This window comes from Pollachius pollachius (assembly GCF_949987615.1).
Source record: "Pollachius pollachius genome assembly, chromosome: 11".
NCBI classification, from domain to species: domain Eukaryota; kingdom Metazoa; phylum Chordata; class Actinopteri; order Gadiformes; family Gadidae; genus Pollachius; species Pollachius pollachius.
The window spans coordinates 3,948,404-3,967,992 of record NC_136944.1 but is presented as its reverse complement, the minus strand read 5'-3'; the positions used below and the strand labels follow the sequence as shown (position 1 = coordinate 3,967,992).

Sequence of the window (19,589 nt, the reverse complement as noted above, 5' to 3'; positions counted from 1 at the left end):
TTCCACCATAGCCTTACATAGCCATAACCAAATGTGACCATATATATGCATAACCACATAAGACAGTATATGGGCGTGATCCATTAGTACGCCCATTTCCGGTCCTAACACACCAGCCCTTATATGGGCGTAACCCGGTCCCAGCACAAATGGGGGCGGAGCTCACCCAGACCATGTGGTGCACGCTGTACACGTCGCTGTCGCCCATGTAGACGCGGATGGCGCGCAGCGTGAAGCCGTACTTCTTCCCCGAGCGGTGGATGGTGATGGGGGAGCGCAGGGCGCTGACCGTGGGCGAGTAGTCCCGGCTGGGGGAGGAGTCCCGCGACGAGGGGTTGGACGACACAGAGCGCGGGGACATGGGGGAGGCCAGGGGGGAGGTCCCATGCTGCTCCACTGGGGGGGGGGGGGGGGGGGGGAGAGGAGGGCTGGGTTAGAGCTCTGGGGCTGTGGCCACAACGCTTCTCAAGCAAACTTGCTCTTCACGCTTCACGGGAAAGAGCTTGATATTCTGTCGCTCCGGTATTGATAGGTTGATGCTGAACGGGCAGCAGTTTAGGGCGGCCTGTGGCTCAGCGGGTTGTCTGACCTCCAGAAGGTTGCTAGTTCGATCCCAGGCTCCTCCGACCCAAATGCCGAGGTGTCCCTGAGCAAGGCACCCGACCCTCACTGCGCCTGACGGGCTGGCTGTCCCTGGTTGACCCAGCTGGCGGTGTCTGAATGGGTCTGAATGGGTCTGAATGTGTGGCTGTAATTGTGGCCCTGCCGATCTGAACAGAGCTATGTAAATGCCATGTAAACCATTACGGAGCTGAAGTGGTGTTTTCCCACTACACTATGCTGCCACGGCTCGGTGCAGTTCGGCAGCCCAAAGTGCCAATGGAAGAACGCAACAGACGTGTTGAAGCACAGATGTGCGGCTTGTGTACCTGTGAATACAGATGAGTGAGCGCTTTTGGGGTGTGTGTGTGTACCTGTGCGTGTGTTTGCGTGCGTGCGTGTATGCGTGTGTGTGTGTGTGTATGCCTGTGTATGTGCGTGCGTGTACCTGCGGGGATGATGACGGACAGCGCGGTGGCAGAGGCCGACTTGATGACCTTGGCCCCGGGCCGCGGGCTGAGCTTGTCCCCATCGACCGACAGCTGCTGGTGGCGGACCCTCCTGAGGACCAGGTCACTGGTGGCCCCGCCCCGGGCCCCTGATCCCCCCGCCGGGGCCTCGGGGGCCCCCAGGGCCGCCGAGGCGCTGGGGGCGGAGCCATCGGCCGGCCGCAGGAGCTTGTCTGGGGAAGAGAGAGAGAGAGAAAGACAACAAGAATGAATGAAGGATGACGAATACAAAATGGCACCTCAATACTAACTAAATCTGACACCAAGCATCAGAGAAGGGTTGGAAAGAGACTCGAAGAAGGGAATACAGAAAGCAGGGAGAGAGACGAGGATGGTGACGGGGAGGGTGCAACAACAAGATATTTGACCTGCACTGTGACCACACAAACAATCAGTTTCAACATCACTACGCAGCTTTCTCCCCCCTCTCTCCCTACCTCCTGCTCCTCCCTCCTTGGCGCTGCTCCTCAGGTCCCCCTGGCTGCAGGAGGAGGGGGCCCCCTCCAGCGAGGCCCCCCTGGTCCTCATCTGCTGCGTCCTGCCGCCCAGCGTCAGCTCGCCGTCGCCCTCCAGTGGCGAGGCGAAGCGGTGCGTGTCCATCAGCGCCGAGAAGCGGCGGCGGGCACGGGCGGACGGCGGGCTGGAGTCGCTGTCGGGGAAGGAGACCTCGGAGCAGGACAGCCGCTTCCTGGGTCACATGACACACCGAGGGCGGGGTTAACAGTCATACAGAGGTTTGATTGGTTAATGTGAGAGGGACTGTCACACATGGAATGGGTATGACTCTACTGTTACTATTCAGTCATTAAGCACGACTTGATGCGAACACATCAATAAATGAACACATGAATACATGAACCCATGAAGCCATGAACATATGTAGCCATGAACACATGAATATATGAATACATGAAGACATGAAGACATAAAACCATGAACACATGAATACATGAAGACATGAATGCATGAAGACATGAAGACATAAAAACATGAACACATGAATACATGAAGACATGAATACCTTCAGCAAGGTGCATCTTGCTCAAAGGTACCTAAAGGTTGGGTGTGCATGTCGGGGGTGGAACCTAGCACCTTCCTCCATCGGTAGGGAGTCAAACAGCCTAACCAACACTTTATCCACCATGACCCCTATCACCACTATCCCTCCCTCAGTCCTACCACAGGACCGGGAAAACACCCCCACAAGCTTCTGAAGGGGTTCCCCCTCCTGCTGAGACAGCTCCTCTATAATTGGCCGTTACTGGCTGGTTGCTCAGAGATTGGTGCTCACTTGCGTCATGAAACATGATTTACTGAAGCGCCCAGCGAGGAAATACATTGCAATGAAATCCTCGTAAAGGAGACTTTTATCCAGAAAGCCAGACCAGACCAACTCCTGCTTAACGTGGCCAGACCACCATGTTAAGCAGGAGTTAAGGTGCTAGGAGGCAAGGGATCAAGGATTCTTATGGAAAGATGAGATGGCTGGGGATCAACCCTGGAACCTTTCAGCGGGGAGTCTAACACTCAGCGATCACGCCCCCTCTCAGAACTGATAATTATGCACTTTGTCACAGTATAGCACTTTAGGCGGGCTCCACTCACATCTCTGGTGAGCCGGTCCTCCAGGTCTTCTCCCTGAGCGTCAGGCTGCCCAGGCTCTCCCTCTTGGCCATGCGCTCCTCTCGCGGGACCTTCTGCTCACGGCGGGTCACCACCGAGGGCTTGTGCTCCAGCTGGGACAGGTGCTCCATGCTGCTGTACACCTGCAGGCCCAGAGAGACACTGGGGGGTCAACTCAGGACCAGACCAGGGTCATGTTACAGGGCAGAACCCGCAGACCAGGACATTATGACTAGCAGAACACGGTGACGGAACACAGAAACAGAACATGCTAATGGGAGACGGTAACAGAACATTTCAAAAGAACATGTGAACAGAACGCTGTAATGGAACGCAGTAACGGATCTTGCTAATGGTAACAGAACAATGGTAACACGGTAACAGAATACTGTAGTAAAACATGCTAATAAAACATGTTAACAGAACATGGCAGCAAAACATAGTACACTCATGGAACTAATGACTCTCACAATAATACTGTGGCCTAAGATGTTAACAGGACACCAAATCAAAACACGCTATATTGAACATGGCAACAAAACACTGTAACGATACACGTAACAGAACATGATCACTCGAGAAACACTAAAGGAAAAGGGAAACAGAAGGCTGAACGTGGAACACGCTAATGGACGCGGTAACAGAACACTGTATCAGAACATACAGAAGACGGTAACAGAGCACAGCCTCATAACACACAACAGGACGCGGCCATACTGGGGTAGTAGAACGTGGTACCAGAACCAGGCTACAACGTGGCGGTAGAACCAGGTATAAACCCAGTAATCCCGGGTGGTAGAACCGGTACCTTGCTGAAGCGCGGGGAGCAGGACGAGAAGCGGTGCATCTCCACCGGCTCGTCGTCGTTGGTGTCGTCCTCGTCGTAGGAGTGGACGTGGTGGTAGCGCTCAGAGCGGGCTGGGGACGCACACAGAGGCACGCACACACACACACACACACACACATACACACAGACACACACACACACACACACACAGACACACACACACACACACACACAGACACACACACACACGCACACACACACACACACAGAGATACACACACACACACACGCACACGCACACGCACACACACACACACACACACAGGGAGGCACACACACACAGACACACACACAGACACACACACGCACACACACGCACACACACACACACACACACACACACACACACACACACACACACACACACACACACACAGGGAGGCACACACACACACACACACGGATACACACACACGGAGGCACATACAGACACACACACACACACATACACACACAGAGTGGCAGACACACACACATACACACACACACACATACACCCCCACACAATCACACATAGACACACACACACAGGTTAAACAGACCCCTCAAAGACTTCATGACCAGTGTATCACCATCAGAATGTCATTCATAGTAACCCAGTAGGTCCATCTACGAGTACCACGACTCGTGGTACTGCAGGGGGACCTACTGTCAAAGTAGCTGGTGTCCTCCTCCGACTCCAGGTTAGGGATGAACTCGGCCTTCTGCCTCAGCAGGCTGTTCCAGTCCACCTCCAGGAAGAACGAGTGCTGCTTCACCTCGAAGGCGCCACCTACAGGACGGGAGGGGGACGACAGAGAGACAAGGGGATATCATTAGATCAGTGGTGGATCCAGATGAGTAGCTGTTCTAGATATCTGGTTGTTCCAGAACAGGGGTTGTTCAAGATATGGATATATTGTAGATTATGAGTTGTTTGTAGATTATTCTTTATTCAGAATTATTTGTGTTCTAGATTGGTAGTTACTCTAGATGAGCATTATATTTGATTAAACAGTCACTGGATGGATGTTTTATCAATTTAGTTGCTGTATTTTTTTGTTGCTTTGTAGTTTTTCTAGATTTGTAGTTTTTAGATAGATATTTGTAGACGTTATTTGTAGTATTTAATCGTTTTTGTTCTTAGATATATATTACAGAAGCTAGTAGGTGGTTGTTCTAGCTCTCTGGATTGTTCCAGAATAGTGGGTGGTTCTAGATCTCTGGATCGTTCCAGAAGGGCGGTTGCTCTTCCAGAGCGCCCCAGCCCAAGCGGTGTGTTACCTGTGCCCAGGCGGGCCAGCGGGTTGGTCTGCAGCAGGGTGGAGATGAGGTGCTGGGCGTCAGTGGGGAGCGCCTCCTCTCCCTCCGGCCACATGATGTCGTCTGCACCGGGGTCACACACACCCCCATGGAAGACAACACCACCAGGGAACAGAGGAACACGTTAAGGAGGAAGAACAAACTACTCTGGTGAGTAGTTTGAGATTTCGAGGAGTTCAGAAGAAAGGATCTCTAACGTATAGGAAAGAGGTCCGTTCTCCCAAACAACTCGAAATCTCGGACCTCTTCCTATACTACTCGATCGAACTATTCTACATCTCAAACTGCTCGGAAGAACCGACCTCTTCTGTTCTTCCATTCTTCCGTCCAATCCGATCAATCGCAATTCATAATTTCGAGCAATTTGAGATTTCAAACAGTTAAGAACAACTCGGAACTTTGAGTAATTCGGAACTTCGGATCTACTCGAAATCATGAATTTCGGGGAATAACTGCCGGGCACTAGTAGATGTGTCCGGTACATCGAGACTGGAGGCGTGTCAGCATCCCGGTGCTCACCTGTGATGACCTGTCCGAACAGCTCCTCCGGTGTGTCTCCGAAGAAGGGCACGCAGCCCACCAGGAACTCGTACAGGATGATGCCCATGGCCCACCAGTCCACAGGCTTACCGTAGCCCTGCCTCAGGATCACCTCCGGGGCGATGTACTCTGGGGTCCCGCACACCTTGGGACCACACACACACACAAACAAGTGCACACACACACATACACACACACACACAAACAGAGGTTCACTGCTGTTAAGGTTCAGTCTGACACACACTGCTGGGGGTACATTAGCAGGTTTTAATTCGATTTTGTTTTGTTATATTAGTTGATAATTTCTTACTGATCAATTATATTACATTAATTTGTAGATGATCAATAAATTAGGACCAAAAATAGAAGTAAGCCGACAATAATGAAACGATGATAGTATCAGATCGGTTTGTGGTTGGGGGTCGATGGGGCTGATGGGGCTGTCGGCTGTGTGGGAGATGACGATACAACTTTAGGACAGAGATGACAGAGATGACAATGGAAGCTGCTGAACTTGAATACCAAGCAGACGACGCTGTGCTTTCACCACTACAGTCCAGTACTACAGTATCTCTCCAGCCAACGCCCTCAGAGACCAGAGAATACAGACCTCTGAGGTCAAAACAGCTCAGCAGTCAGTCGACATGACCTTGTGGAAGGTGAGGAACCACCGGCCCCGCCTTAATGTGAGGAGAAGGAGTGAGGACAAGGTGGCTAGCTGGATGAGTGCAGGGAGTCGATGCCACAGACGGAACTGGGATCAATCCCCCATTACCCAGATTCCGAGATGTGATCAAAGCCCAGCCCTGTCTTTGATGTGCAGATGGCCAATCATCAAAGGTAATGTAATGGAGTGGCCAGAGATAAGGAAAGTTCAAACACAGGCTTCTCTACTGCAGCCTTTAGACTGTGAAACATGATTAAAGTATCCAATAAATCCTTTTTATTATGTTGCTGCATTGCCGAGCAAACCAAGTCAAATTTGATTTGACTTGGAATGAGGCCTGCAATGGAACTTTTATTACTCCTTCATAACTCTCGTACTCTCCTCCTTCATACCTCCATCCATTTCCTCCTCCTCCTCTCCATCCTTCTCCTCTCCTAGTCCTCCATCCCTCTCTTCTCCTCCTCCTGCATCCCTCTCTTCTCCTCCTCCCCCATCCCTCTCCTCCTCCTTTCTACCTCCTCCATTCCTCACCTCTCGTCTCCTCCTCCTCCAACCCTCTCCTCTCCTCCATCCCTCTCCTTCTCCCCCATTCCTCACCTCTTGTCTCCTCCTCCTCCATCCCTCTCCTCCATCCCTCTCCTCCTCCCCCCTTCCGCTCCTCTCGTCTCCTCCTCCTCCATCCTCTTCTATTCTCCCCCTTCATCCCTCTCCTTCCTTCTCCATCCCTCTCCTTCGTCCTCCATCCCACTCCTCCCCTCCTCTCCTCCTCCTCTCCTCTCCTCCTCCCACCTGTTTGTCCAGGAACTCTCGCGTGTCCTTCTCGATGTGGCCCTCGTACAGGTTGGTGGTGAGGCTCATTAGGCCCATTTTGGAGAGACCGAAGTCCGTCAGCTTGATGTGTCCCATGGAGGTGATCAGCAGACTGAGGGGAGAGAGGGGGGGAGAGAGGGGAGGGGGGGGAGAGAGAGAGAGAGAGAGACAGAGACAGAGAGAGAGAGGGGGGGAGAGAAATAAAGAAAGAGAGAGCCAGAGAGCGTGAGAGAGAATGAGAGGGAGAGAGAGACACATTAATGAGAGCAGGTAGGGGTTAGACATTGAACCTTTGGATAAAGGCCTCCTCTAAAGACAGAGAGTAATGTGTTGGGAGCGGGGGAGAGGGGGGGGGGAGGGAGAGACGGGGGGGGGGAGGCCTCACTTGTCGGGCTTGAGGTCCCGGTGCACGATGCCGTAGTTGTGGATGTACTCCAGGGCCAACACCGTCTCAGCGAAGTACATACGGGCCATCTCCACGGGCAACGCCCCGATGTTCTTCAGCAGGGTGGCGCAGTCGCCTCCTACAGGAACACACACTCCGTCAGGGGGTCGCACGCACACACTTACACACATTCATATACAAATACACACAAACGCACACACAAACACATAGACGTATGCACACGCCCACACACATCCACACACACACATCCACAAACCCCCACACACACACACGCACACCAACACATAGACATAGACACACAGACACAGACACAGACACACACACACACACACACACACACACACCCCCACACCTACCTTCCACATACTCCATGACCATGCAGAGGTGGCGTCGGGTCTCGAAGGAGCAGAACATGGTGACCACGAAGGGGTTCTCGGCGAAGGTCAGGATGTCCCGCTCCACGAAGGCCTGCTGGATCTGGTTCCTCAGGATCAGGTTCTGCTTGTTGATCTTCTTCATGGCGAAGCGCTGCCGCGTCTCCAGGTGACGCACCAGGTAGACCGCGCTGGGGGAGGGAGAGACACATGGAGCCTATGAGACCCACACACAGGCGCTGGGGGAGAGAGAGACAGTAAGACACACAGGTACACCGCGGCGGGGGGCGCAGAGAGACAGGAAGACATAGAGACTATGAGAGCCAGAGTAAGACACACACAGGTGAGACACAAACACAGGTGAGTTTGTAGTAGTTTATAGATTGTAGTTTGGGGTAGTTTATAGATTGTAGTTTGTTAAAGCTATAAGATTGTAGTTTGTGGTAGTTTATAGGTTGCAGTTTGTGGTAGTTTATAGATTGTAGTTTGTGGTAGTTTATAGGTTGTAGTTTGTGGTAGTTAATAGGTTGTAGTTTGTGGTAGTTTATAGGTTGTAGATGTGGTAGTGAATAGGTTGTAGTTTGTGGTAGTTTATAGGTTGTAGATGTGGTAGTTAATAGGTTGTCTTTTGTTATAGTTGTAGTTTGTAGTTAATAACGTCTCTGTTCACCCGTATGCTCCATTACTGATGAGTTTGATGGTCTGGAAGTCGGCCTCTTCCGGTGGCTTCATGGGACGCATCCTTCCCTGGGGGGTCAGATACAAACTCAGAGAGGAACTCACACACTATTCCAATGCCGCCCTCATACAGAAACAAGAACATCTTCTGAAAAAACACCAACAGCATCACTCTTAAGTCGAGGTTAGTTACATAAATAAAGTGTATTATGTATTAAGTATTGGCGCTGACTCGTTTTGAAACAGTGACACGTTCCAGTCATCCAGACCCATATAATATGACTGCTTCTTTTGTCCATGGTTGAATAGGACAGTTGTGGTACTTGTCTAAATACAGCTGCTGCAGACAGAAGTGGCTAAAGCCCTTATCTCAGGATGAGTCATCCATTATTCTGTTGCCAGAGAAGGCAAAATGAAGCAAATCAGCCGAATTAAGAGGATGAAACACGAGTGTGCCAAACGTTAATGGATGACAGTCAAGCTGTCAGATTGAGTCTGATCTGCAGTGTGAGTTATTGAGGGGTCGGGACCTACAGGGCACTCAGAGGCATGCCATTACAGAAGGTAATTGGGGTTCGACATTGGGGTTCAAACCCAGAACCTTCGCACCCTAATGTTCTCGGTCTTAACGTCAGCCTCCTTGACCAGCTCAAGGATGCTGACCAGTGGCGGTGGGTCAATAGAGGGCGCTAGGGCGCCGGCCTTCCGTGAAATATTCACTTGAATATATCTGCCAACTATTAATCAGCTATTATCAATACAAAATAAATCAACAAAAATACATAGCGTTTATCCTTGTTTAATTGTGTGATATACATGTCACTGCCAGCAACCATTTAAATGCGTCTGAACGTCAATGATTTGGGCTAGGCTGGTTATTGGTCATTCAAATAAAGCCCTCCTCCAAGTCAGGGGCGCCGGCCACGTTGGAGTCAATGTAAGCTCGCTAACTTTTTGCTGTCTATCAAGCAGAGACAGCTTTTCATTGGCGCAAGAAAATTCGCCCTCGGGTTGCACCAGTGTGCGCCCCAGGCCAATGGTATCGCTTTTCTTTTTTGTTATCACCACATGATTGGACAATTCAGCGAATCAATAAAATAGGCTACCTCCCTCAGCAGCATTCGCACAACACAACAACATGTAGAGAAGAGATAGATCGCTAACTAGCAGAGAGTTGTAAGCACTTTCCACCCTTTTCAGTAGAGGAATTGGACTCCCCAAGCAATGTTGTACTTAAAAGGAGCAAGAAAGTTACAAATTAATTTAGTCTTTCGGCCTGTAGCATATAAACAAAATGAAGCAACTGTCCCATATTTCTAACTGCATTTGAAGTAGACATTGAGACTCACAAAAAATGGACGCTATAGGACAGTGATCATGATTTGTCTCAATATCTGAATAACAACAATGGGTTAAATAGCAATGGCTGGTGGAATGGCCATAAAGTAGGTCTGTATATGCAGTGTAAGCTTGTCCAGGCCCACAAAGTCAGGATGTAGGCTATGAATCTGAATGAATAGTAGGTAAACAGGTAATGGCCATCCCAAAAATGCACCAGAATACAGGGAATCAAATCTATCAATCTATTCAATTCTTTTTATGGGGGGGGGGAAACCCAGACCCCCTGTCTATTACTGTGCACCACCAACATTTTTGATCACCAGCCGCCACTGATGCTGACGTTAAGACTGAGAACATTGGGTTCCGAACCCAGAATGGTAAATGGACTGCATTTATATTATATTTATATTGTGCTTTTCTAACCAGTGGCCACTCAAGGCGCTTTACAATACTGCCCAATATTCACCCATTCACACACACATTCACACACCGAAGGCAGAGTCAACCATGCAAGGCGAGCAAGCTCGTCAGGAGCAGTCAGGGTCTAGCTCAGGGACACCTCGACACACAGCACAACTGGTTGAGTGAAGTGTAGGCGGGGGAAACCCTGACTCAGGGGTCTACCGTTGGAGCCTCACCTCGGTGGAGTCGTCGGTCTCCGGCGTGAGAGGGCCCTCGCTGTCGTAGCTCTCCAGGTTCACCATCTCTGAGGAACACACCCACACGGGAGGTTAGCCGCCGCCAGACTAGCTAACACGTGAAGCCCTTTAGCACAATGACACTCAAAAGGGTCTAACGGGCCAGTGTTATGTTGTGTGGTCAGACATCCTCATGCTAAATTCAAATAAAACTCACGATACACGTTGGGACAATGAACCAGAGACACACCCAGGAGGGAATTGTCCTTCTAAGGATGGCTAGGAGTGTGACAGGTGTCACTAGAAGTTGAGGCAAAACGTCTAGGAACAAGGTATTTGTTCCTTTCTCCTACAAAGTGTATGCTAATTATACTCATCTTCATGTAACTTAGTAGTCTGGTTGAACATGACCAGGTGTTAAGGGTAAATGTAAGCGAAAGCCTACAAGAATTAGAAATTGGAGGAACTATACCTCCCTCCTTCAACAAACTATGACCTCAGTTAGTCCTTGTCAGACTGTGGTTCTCAGACTGTGGTTCTCAGACTACTCTAAGACTGTGGTTCTCAGACTACTCTCAGCCTCCCAATCCTCGTTGGGTAGTGGGGTTCTGGAGTGGGGGGGCTCTCACCCTCGATGGGGTCTCGAGTCAGGCCCAGCTGGCTGATGATGTAGCGGGGGATGTCCGTCTTCATCAGGTGGCCCTCCTTGGCGTGGTCCTCAGCTGCCTCCAGCAGGTGATAGAACTCCTCAGGGTTGAACTCCTGGAGGGGGAGAGGAGGAGGAGGGGAGGAGGGGGGGGAGGGGGAGGGGGAGGGGGAGGAGAGGAGGAGGAGGAGGAGGGGAGGAGGGAGGAGGAGGAGGAGGGGAGGAGGGAGGAGAGGAGGAGGAGAGGAGCAGGAGGGGGAGGGGGAGGGGGAGGGGGAGGGGACGAGGGAGGAGAGGGGAGGAGGGGGGAGGAGAGGAGGAGGAGGGGAGGAGGAGGGGAGGAGGAGGAGGAGGGGAGGAGGGGGGAGGAGAGGAGGAGGGAAAAGAGTTGGAGAGGAGGAGGAGGGGGGAGGGGAGGGGGGGTGGAGGAGGAGGGGGAGGAGAGGAGGAGGAGGAGGAGGCGGAGGAGAGGAGGAGGAGGAGGGGGAGGAGGGAGGAGGGGGAGGCGAGGAAGATGAGGAGGAGGAAAACCAGTTGTCAGTTGTAATTCCTTGAGGTCCTCACTGCTGAGAGTCATTATTCCCCTCATTACGTCGGTTACGGCCGACATAAAAACCACACATCCATCCCAGGTCAGTTGATCACCGCGGACATCTCCTGCTTCAATGCAGTATGACTCATCAAAGGGGCGGGGCAGGGGGGTAAATGAGAAGGCACACAAGCACACACACACACACACACACACACACACCCTCCCATAAACACACACACAGACAGACACACACACACGCACACACACACACAGACACAGACACACACACACACACACACACACACCCTCCCATAAACACACACACAGACAGACACACACACGCATACACACACACACACACACACACACACACACACACACACATACACACCCACACAGACACAGGAGGGGTGTTAAACTGACAGCATGGTCATGGTCCAGAGGCCGCTAGACACTTGGGGGAGAGAGGGGGAGAGGGGGAGAGAGGGGGAGACAGAGAGAGAGGTGTGTTGGTCTAGTAATACTGTGGCGCGGCCGGGGGGATTTAATCTAAATGCTAATGCATCCCCCCCACCCAGAGCCACCGGCGCCGGCTGCTCGCTGAGATGATGTGCGTTGTCATGGCGAGGTAATCCAGCAGGACGCTTAACGACCCGGCTAACGAGCTGCGGCACACACCGTTATCCTTAACGAGGAGGAGTGTTGTTCCCGGGCAGGTGAACAGGTGTGTGTGTCAGTGTGTTGTGCTGGGGGGAGATGGATGCAGGTGAATATAAACTAACACTACATAGAAGACAATCATGTCCTTCTAAATAAACTCTATCTCAGGCAACACTAATGTTACACAAAAATCATTATTGTTAAGCTTTACCTGAGTATGGAAGATCACAGAGATAGAGAGAGCGAGAGGAAAAGAGAGGGACTGGATTCATGCATGTATGTTTGTGTGTGTGTTTGTGTGTGTGTGTTAGTTTGCGTGTGTGAGTGTGTATGTGTGTTTGTGTGTGTGTGTGTGTGTTCTCACCAGACACTCCAGCAGTCTGGCCGGTCTGGAGATGATGATGAGGAGTTTCTTCACCAGCTCCGTGACGAAGGCCACCTCAGAACTCTCTGATCGATCATACGCCTGCGTGAGAGAGAGAGAGAGAGAGAGAGAGAGAGTGAGAGAGAGTGTGAGAGAGAGAAAGAGAGAGAGAGAGAGAGAGAGTGTGAGAGAGAGAGAGAGTGAGAGAGAGAGTGTGAGAGAGAGAGTGTGAGAGAGTGTGAGAGAGAGAGAGAGTGAGCGAGTGTGAGAGAGAGAGAGAGAGAGAGAGAGAGAGTGTAAGAGAGAGAGAGGGGGAGAGAGAGAGAGAGAGAGACAGACAGACAGACAGACAGACAGACAGATAGACAGACAGACAGACAGACAGACAGACAGACAGACAGACAGACGAGAGAGAGAGAAGAGATAGAGACAGAGGAAAAGAGAGATAAAGGAGAAGAATGAGGGAGCGGAACATAGGGATAGAGAAAGGGAGCGTGGGGGTGAGAGAGAGGATGGGGGTGAAAGAGTGCAGAGATAAAAGTGAGGAGAGAAAAAGAGAAAGACAAAGGAGATACAGAAACGTTATCATTAAACAATCTGTCTACAGCTTCCCAGAAAAAGGATGGATCCGAGAGATTGCAGAACAACAACACACATGTTCTCAGCATGAGATCAAACTCATATTTATTTCACATGGAAAAACCTGAAGTTCCTCAGCAGGCCCAACCAATCAGATCAGAGCGAATCTAGGTAAACGCGGGCATTTAGCCTGCCGGCTAGGGGCTAGCTGCTAGCTATAGGGAGCAAATCAAAGGCTTTCAGCAGATCTCCATGCATGAACGAATCCCACACACTCACCTAATGATACTGTGGAGAGTATCTCCCATTGGCTGAAACTCGACCGTTAGATTTCCCGCTGCAGGCGGCACCATTGCTTGAGATGTTTTGCGACCGGCAGCAGAAAGGATTCATATCTGGTCCATTGGCTGCTTTGCATTAATCTCATATTTCCAAAGCTCATCAACATTCATACACACATACACACACCGACGGCGGGGTCAGCCAGCTTGTCAGGAGCAGTCAGCCTGAGGTGCACATCGACGCTCAGCTAAGAGGAGCCGGGAATCGCTCTAGCAACCTTCCGGTTGCCAGTCAACCCGCTCTACCTCCTGAACCACTGGCGCCCACATAGAAAATAAGTTAAATTGGACGCAGCAAAACAAAGAAACTAAGACCTCCTCTCCTCTCTCCTCTACCCTCCTCCACCTCCCCTCCTCTCCTTCTCTCCTCTCTCCTCTTCCCTCCTCTCCTTTCTCCTCTTCCCTCCTCTCCTCTCCGCTCCTCTCTCCTCCCTTCATTCATTAGCAAATAACATGATGATAAACGTTGATATGAAGCACCCCAACAACGGGACTGAAAGCAGTCCACTTTGACCTTTGACCCTGGTCCTTTGACCTACGTCGTTGAGCAGCTTCTCCAGGTTCTCCTGGAGCTCGAAGAAGTAGACGGTGGTGATGAGGCCGTCGCGGGCCTTGGCCAGGCAGTCCCGGGCCAGCTCGATGATCTGGTGGTGGATGAAGCTCAGCACGCCGTCCGCCAGTGGCAGCACGCTCTCCGGGGCGAAGGTCACCACAAAGTCCGCCAGGCGGCCCTCCATCTGGGCCGTGGCCTGGGGTGTGGGAGGGGAGGAGAGAGGAGGGGAGGGGAAGGGGAGAAGAGAGGTGGGGGTAGGAGGAGAGAGGAGGGGAGGGGAGGAGGAGAGGGGAGAGGAGAGATGAAAGGGGAGGAGGGGAAGAGAGAGGAGCGACGTGGTGGGGAGGGGATGAGGAGAGAGGTAGAGTGGGGAGGAAAAGAGGATGAGAGGAGGAGCAGAGGGATCGGTTGTTAAAGTGATGAAACAAAGACACATTGTTTTATCTGTTTGATTTGTAGCGCTAATTTTGGAACGGCACCTATGCCGATTGTGTGTTTGCATTGCTAGCGTACCTTGGGGAACCTCTCCTTGTAGACATGGTTCATCATGACGATCTCATTGTCATAGCAGGAGGGAGAGCGTCCCGGACTGAATAAAACAGAATGATTATTAAACAACACCCAGGTACGATATCAAAAAAATACACCCAAAGTTTTCCAACTTGGCATCACTCACTCAAATAGTCAAATAAAAAAGTCTGTGTAGCCTCAAACAAACACAACACGTAACAGAAATCACCAGTGGGATGCGTGCCTAATGACATACATAAACTAGTGAGACTATAGGCTTCATTCCCAGCCTGGAAGACATAAAAACATGAGGAGTGTGAGGGGAGTCTACTCCAATGATGTGAACATCGTACAGTCTGACTAACCAGAGGGGGAATGAAGGGGAGCTATGGCCTGTTCCATTTGAACTGGGAAGTCTGAAAAGTTGTCAGGAACGCCCCCTGATGTGTGCTCTACATGTTTCTATTAACCTGAGATCTGTCTGTCTGTCTGTCTGTCTAGAATCATCCGCCAGGGGGTGTCAGATGACGTGTGTCATGTGACGTGTATCATGTGACGTGTGTGCACCCCAAAATAATCAGCGTACTGTGCCTCATTTCTCCCACTCTAGGGCATCGTTGTTGTCTTTGTTATTGTTGTCATTGTTGTTGTTTGTGTTGTTATTGTCGTGTATTCTGTAGTTGTTGTCACTATTGTTGTCGACAGAACATGTGTGTGTGACGTCGCGCAGCCGTGACCTCTGACCTGAGGCTGCGGGAGCGCGGCCGCATGTGTGGCGAGCTGCGGCCGCCGTCGTCGTCGGTGATGGACTCCGTGCTGCCGAAGTGCTTGGAGAGGAAGCGGAGCTCGTCCATGGTTGGCTGGAAGGGGAGCTGGTGAAGACGCTCCTGAGAAGAGCTGGAGGACTGCAGGGAGGGGGAGGAGGGGAGGAGGGGAGGAGAGGAGGAGAAGGGGAGAAGGAGGGCAGAGGGGAGGAGAGGAGGGAAGAGTAGAGGAGAGGAGAGGAGGAGAGGAGGAGAGGAGAGGAGAGGAGGAGAGGAGGAGAGAGAGGAGAGGAGGAGAGAGAGGAGAGGAGAGGAAAGGAGAGGAGGGAAGAGGAGGGGAGGGAAGGAGCGAGGGAGGAGAGGAGAGGAGAGGAGGGAAGAGGAGAGGGGGAGGGGAGGGGAGAGGGGGAGAGAAGGGGAGGAGAGAGGAGAGGACAGGAGGAGAGGAGAGGAGGGGAGGAAACAAAAGGTAGAGGAAATATGAGAGTAGACATTTAATGTCGTTGAGGGTCATTTGTAACAGCGTTGGTTGTTATAGAGTACACACTGACAGGAGGACACTTGTTTCTCATGTGTTTACGATTACCCTGCATGCGCGTGTGTGCTTGTGTGTGTGTGTGAGTGCGTGTGTGCTCGCGTGCGTGCGTGCGTGCGTTGGGGGAGCCCGGGTTGGCAGGGTCACAGCAGGCAGGTACAGTGAAACACAACCTCTTTAAAAACCGATGCTTCCTTCCTCTCCCTGACGGATGAGGTCGTAAACAAAGTGCTGAGTATGATTCAGCGTAGCGGCCGGCTCTATGGCCGCGTCCCAGGGTGGAGGGGTTAACGTCGATACACCGGGCGGTAAGAGGGGTGGAGGGTGGTGGTGGAGGGATGCTAACCAGAACGGGATTGGTCACAGTCACCCACCTGGGAAGCCTCAGCCCGGCCACTTACAGGCCTAACAGGGGAATCGATCCCCGATCAATAGGTGATCTGCCCCCTGATGAGAGGTGGGATTGGAGCGCTCCCGGGGGGGGTTGGTTCAGCATGGGGGCCCCATCGTTCTGTCTGGTGTGAGGATCGACTTCACGATGTCTGAGCCCTCGGCCAGATGTGTTCCTTAACAAAGTCCCCCCCCTGGTCCCCCCCCCATCTCCCCAAAGACTCACTGCCAACCCCTTCCCCTGTCTTCCCCGTTCATGTCCTGTCCCATGAGATCAGGGCTGATCCTAGGCTACTCGAGACGAAGACGTTATGCAATACAAAGACAAGCAGAGAGATCACAGGGCAGAAAAGGGACAACAGCACTGTGTGTGTGTGTGTTTGTGTGTGTTTGTGCGTGCGTGCGTGTGTGTGTGTGTGTGCATGTGTGCGTGCCTGTGTGTGTGTGTGTGTGTGTGTGCATGTGTGCGTGCCTGTGTGTGTGTGTGTGTGTGCATGACTGTGTTTGTTTTACTAAGTGCAATCTGCTGATGAAAGACACTGCCAGGAGCAGACTCAGCTGGTTACTTGGGAGAGAGGGAGAGTTCTCACAAACAGGCGAGAGACATACAGGAGTAAAGGGAGAGAGAGATCATCACAGGGCGAGGGACATGCAGGAGTAAAGGGAGAGAGAGAAGGAGAAAGAGATGATCACAGGGCGAGGGACATGCAGGAGTAGAGGGAGAGAGAGAAGGAGAGAGAGATGATCACAGGGCGAGGGACATGCAGTAGTAGAGGGAGAGATGGAGGGGGAGAGAGATGATAACAGGGCGAGAGACATACAGCGGCAGAGGGCGAGAGGTTCTGTACCGTGGAGCTGGGTGTGTTGGTACCATATCCCGACGAGGGCAGGGAGGCCAGCGACCAGCGACGACCATCAGCTCTGCAGAGGAAAGAAACATATTTACTACTGCTTAAGGCCCTGATATTACTGCTTCCTCCCCATATTACCATATAAGGCCCTTTCCACCTTGTTCGATTCCTGTTTAAGGCCCTTAATGCAATGTGTACTTCCGGTTGTACCCTTATAAGGTTCTTCCTGACATGTTTACTTCCTGTCTCCCCCTCCCCTTGTCTCTGACCCTTTAGGTGATCAGGGATGGAGTCCAGAGTTAATTAAGCCTCAGACAGACGGAGAGCAACGATGACATAGAAGCTCGTAAAGCTCCAGATTACAAACGTTTCTCTGCGTGTGGAACGCGGTGGGGACAGGATATTGGAGCTCGCTGGCGCTCCGTGGATTGATACGGAGAGAAGTACAGTGACTAAGGCAGCTTATATAATACACCGCGCAGCACAGTGATTGTCAAGTATCATTTAACCATTAGTCACGCACACACACACACACACACACACACACACACACACAAACACACACTTACGTGCTTCAACTTTTTGATTCCAGACAACATTAACTTCTCAAGGGGTAATGAACCCAAAGTCATTGTGTTTTTGTTTTGAGTGGTGTTAAATGTTTTGCATGATCATTAACGTCATAATCTCTGCCATTTTTTTATTGTTTTTTTCAATAAGACAGCGCTTGATGTTGATGACTGCATCACATAGAGCAGTGATTCCCAACCTGGGGGGCGCCAGAGAGCCAAGGGGGGGCGTGAAGCCTCTGACGGCTAGAGGCAAATTGACGTCCGAGCAGTGCCGCTGTATCAAATGCAGCAGCAGTGCGCCCGTGCCTGACTTTATAACAGCTCATCCGAGCTTGACCCCCCGTCGTTACCATGACGAACTCGGACAAACAAACCAGACTCGATAAGATAAGATAAGATAAGATAAGATAAGATATACTTTATTCATCCCAGCAGAGAAATGTAGGTGTTCCAGCAGCCAGCATACATACACAACACAACACATGTATACATACATATCCCACCTAAACAAAACCATGCACCCACAATACCTAGCCTAGGATAGAAAAAGTGGAACGGATGATCCATGTGCATAAGTAGAAGTAGCTGTTACTCAGAGATAACAGCACAAAATGTGTGCAACAATAACAAAAACATATGGAAAAATGTCAGCTGACAGTATATCAAATATACCCCCTCCCCCCCCCCGCGGATCCGTCACATTTACACCAGAAGGAAACCCAATAAACCGTCAAAGTGTGTAGGGTCCAGGAGGGTAAATTGGGGTGCTAGCTCAAGCAACCTAATCGCAAACCTAAGTTAGGCCACTTTTGAGCGTGATGCTGTTGCGGCTCTCAGCTGTGCCAGAGCGTTCATAGTTGCTAGGGAAACCACCTGACGTCGCCGCCCGGTGCAGCAGTGTGAACGGCCCAGTTTTTAGAACGTCGCAGCCCGTCTTGTCGCAAGGAGTCGCAAGTTGCAAGTCGTTGCGAGGCGAATCTTTGGTCTGAACTGGGCTTAAGGGCGGAGCTTAGCGACAGGTCAGTCCCATCAATTTGCAAATGCATTATTGCCATTCAGCGCACTTGTCGCCATCAAAACAAAAGCGCGCAACAGACTGGAGGTGCATAACGACTTTAGACTGTCTGTCATTCATATTTCACCTGACATTCCAGTCCTGGCTGTGGGTATGCAAGCCCAAGGTTCACATTATGAATGTAGGGCTATTAAGCTACGAAAATAACGCATTTATTAAATAAAGGCACAAAAAATAGAAATGTATGGTAACACTAATAGTATTATGCCACAGTGTTTGGCACATTTCATATAGAACAGCACTCACAACAACACTCCTACACAACACTCATACACAATGAGTAAAATAGTATCAAAAAGTTGGCAGGTCGTAGCTATGGGGATAACATGCCCCCTCCTTCCTAGAACTTCCCAAAATGCATTTAGTCAATTCTCATAGTCCAACTTGGAGCTGAAAGCTGTTCACTTTAACTCTCTATGGGCCATGGTCAACTAGCGGCCATCCTTGTAGCCTTGCTGGCTAAGCTGGGGGAGAGGAGGGCAGTGTTCCCCATCCAGCTGGGTGACCAGTTGGTTGGTGGAGGGATGTGAGCGCATGAGACGCCCCTCAGAGTGCTCTGGAGTCTGAGTGCTTACGTCACAGGGCTAGCCGCGGCTGTTCCTCTCCTAATTTAGCTTGTCGTCGTCTCTGCGGCCCTGCGACGGCTGGGTGACTGACTGCGGGATGATTTGCCAAATGAGGAGCAAGGATTTAGAGGAACTAAAGGACCCAGGAGACGCCTTGCTCTGTGGCCCGAAGGCAGAGAGACAGGAGCGGGCCTACAGCAGCAGCAGACCAACTGTCCCCTAGCTTAGCTTAGCTTACTTCAATTATCTTATCGTAGCTGAGCTTAGCTTAGCATAGCTTGGTTTATCAGCCGAGTTGATGAACACATCGGGGTTC

General features: G+C 51.2%; 1 protein-coding gene across 1 annotated transcript in view; it reads right to left on the bottom strand.

Annotated features, from left to right (window-relative positions):
* Positions 1-19,589, bottom strand: part of mast1b (microtubule associated serine/threonine kinase 1b) — a gene marked incomplete at both ends in the record, with an annotated part of 41,403 nt that overhangs the window by 4,192 nt on the left and 17,622 nt on the right. The window contains 19 exons of the mRNA XM_079747063.1: positions 167-396; positions 1,049-1,282; positions 1,547-1,797; positions 2,715-2,875; positions 3,541-3,650; positions 4,229-4,351; positions 4,843-4,944; positions 5,401-5,566; positions 6,878-7,010; positions 7,284-7,422; positions 7,661-7,869; positions 8,349-8,425; positions 10,336-10,403; positions 10,965-11,097; positions 12,538-12,639; positions 13,997-14,206; positions 14,524-14,599; positions 15,265-15,425; positions 17,058-17,130. Of these exons, the coding sequence (XP_079603189.1) occupies positions 167-396; positions 1,049-1,282; positions 1,547-1,797; positions 2,715-2,875; positions 3,541-3,650; positions 4,229-4,351; positions 4,843-4,944; positions 5,401-5,566; positions 6,878-7,010; positions 7,284-7,422; positions 7,661-7,869; positions 8,349-8,425; positions 10,336-10,403; positions 10,965-11,097; positions 12,538-12,639; positions 13,997-14,206; positions 14,524-14,599; positions 15,265-15,425; positions 17,058-17,130 (2,758 nt within the window). The remainder of the gene's footprint in view (positions 1-166; positions 397-1,048; positions 1,283-1,546; positions 1,798-2,714; positions 2,876-3,540; positions 3,651-4,228; positions 4,352-4,842; positions 4,945-5,400; positions 5,567-6,877; positions 7,011-7,283; positions 7,423-7,660; positions 7,870-8,348; positions 8,426-10,335; positions 10,404-10,964; positions 11,098-12,537; positions 12,640-13,996; positions 14,207-14,523; positions 14,600-15,264; positions 15,426-17,057; positions 17,131-19,589) is intronic.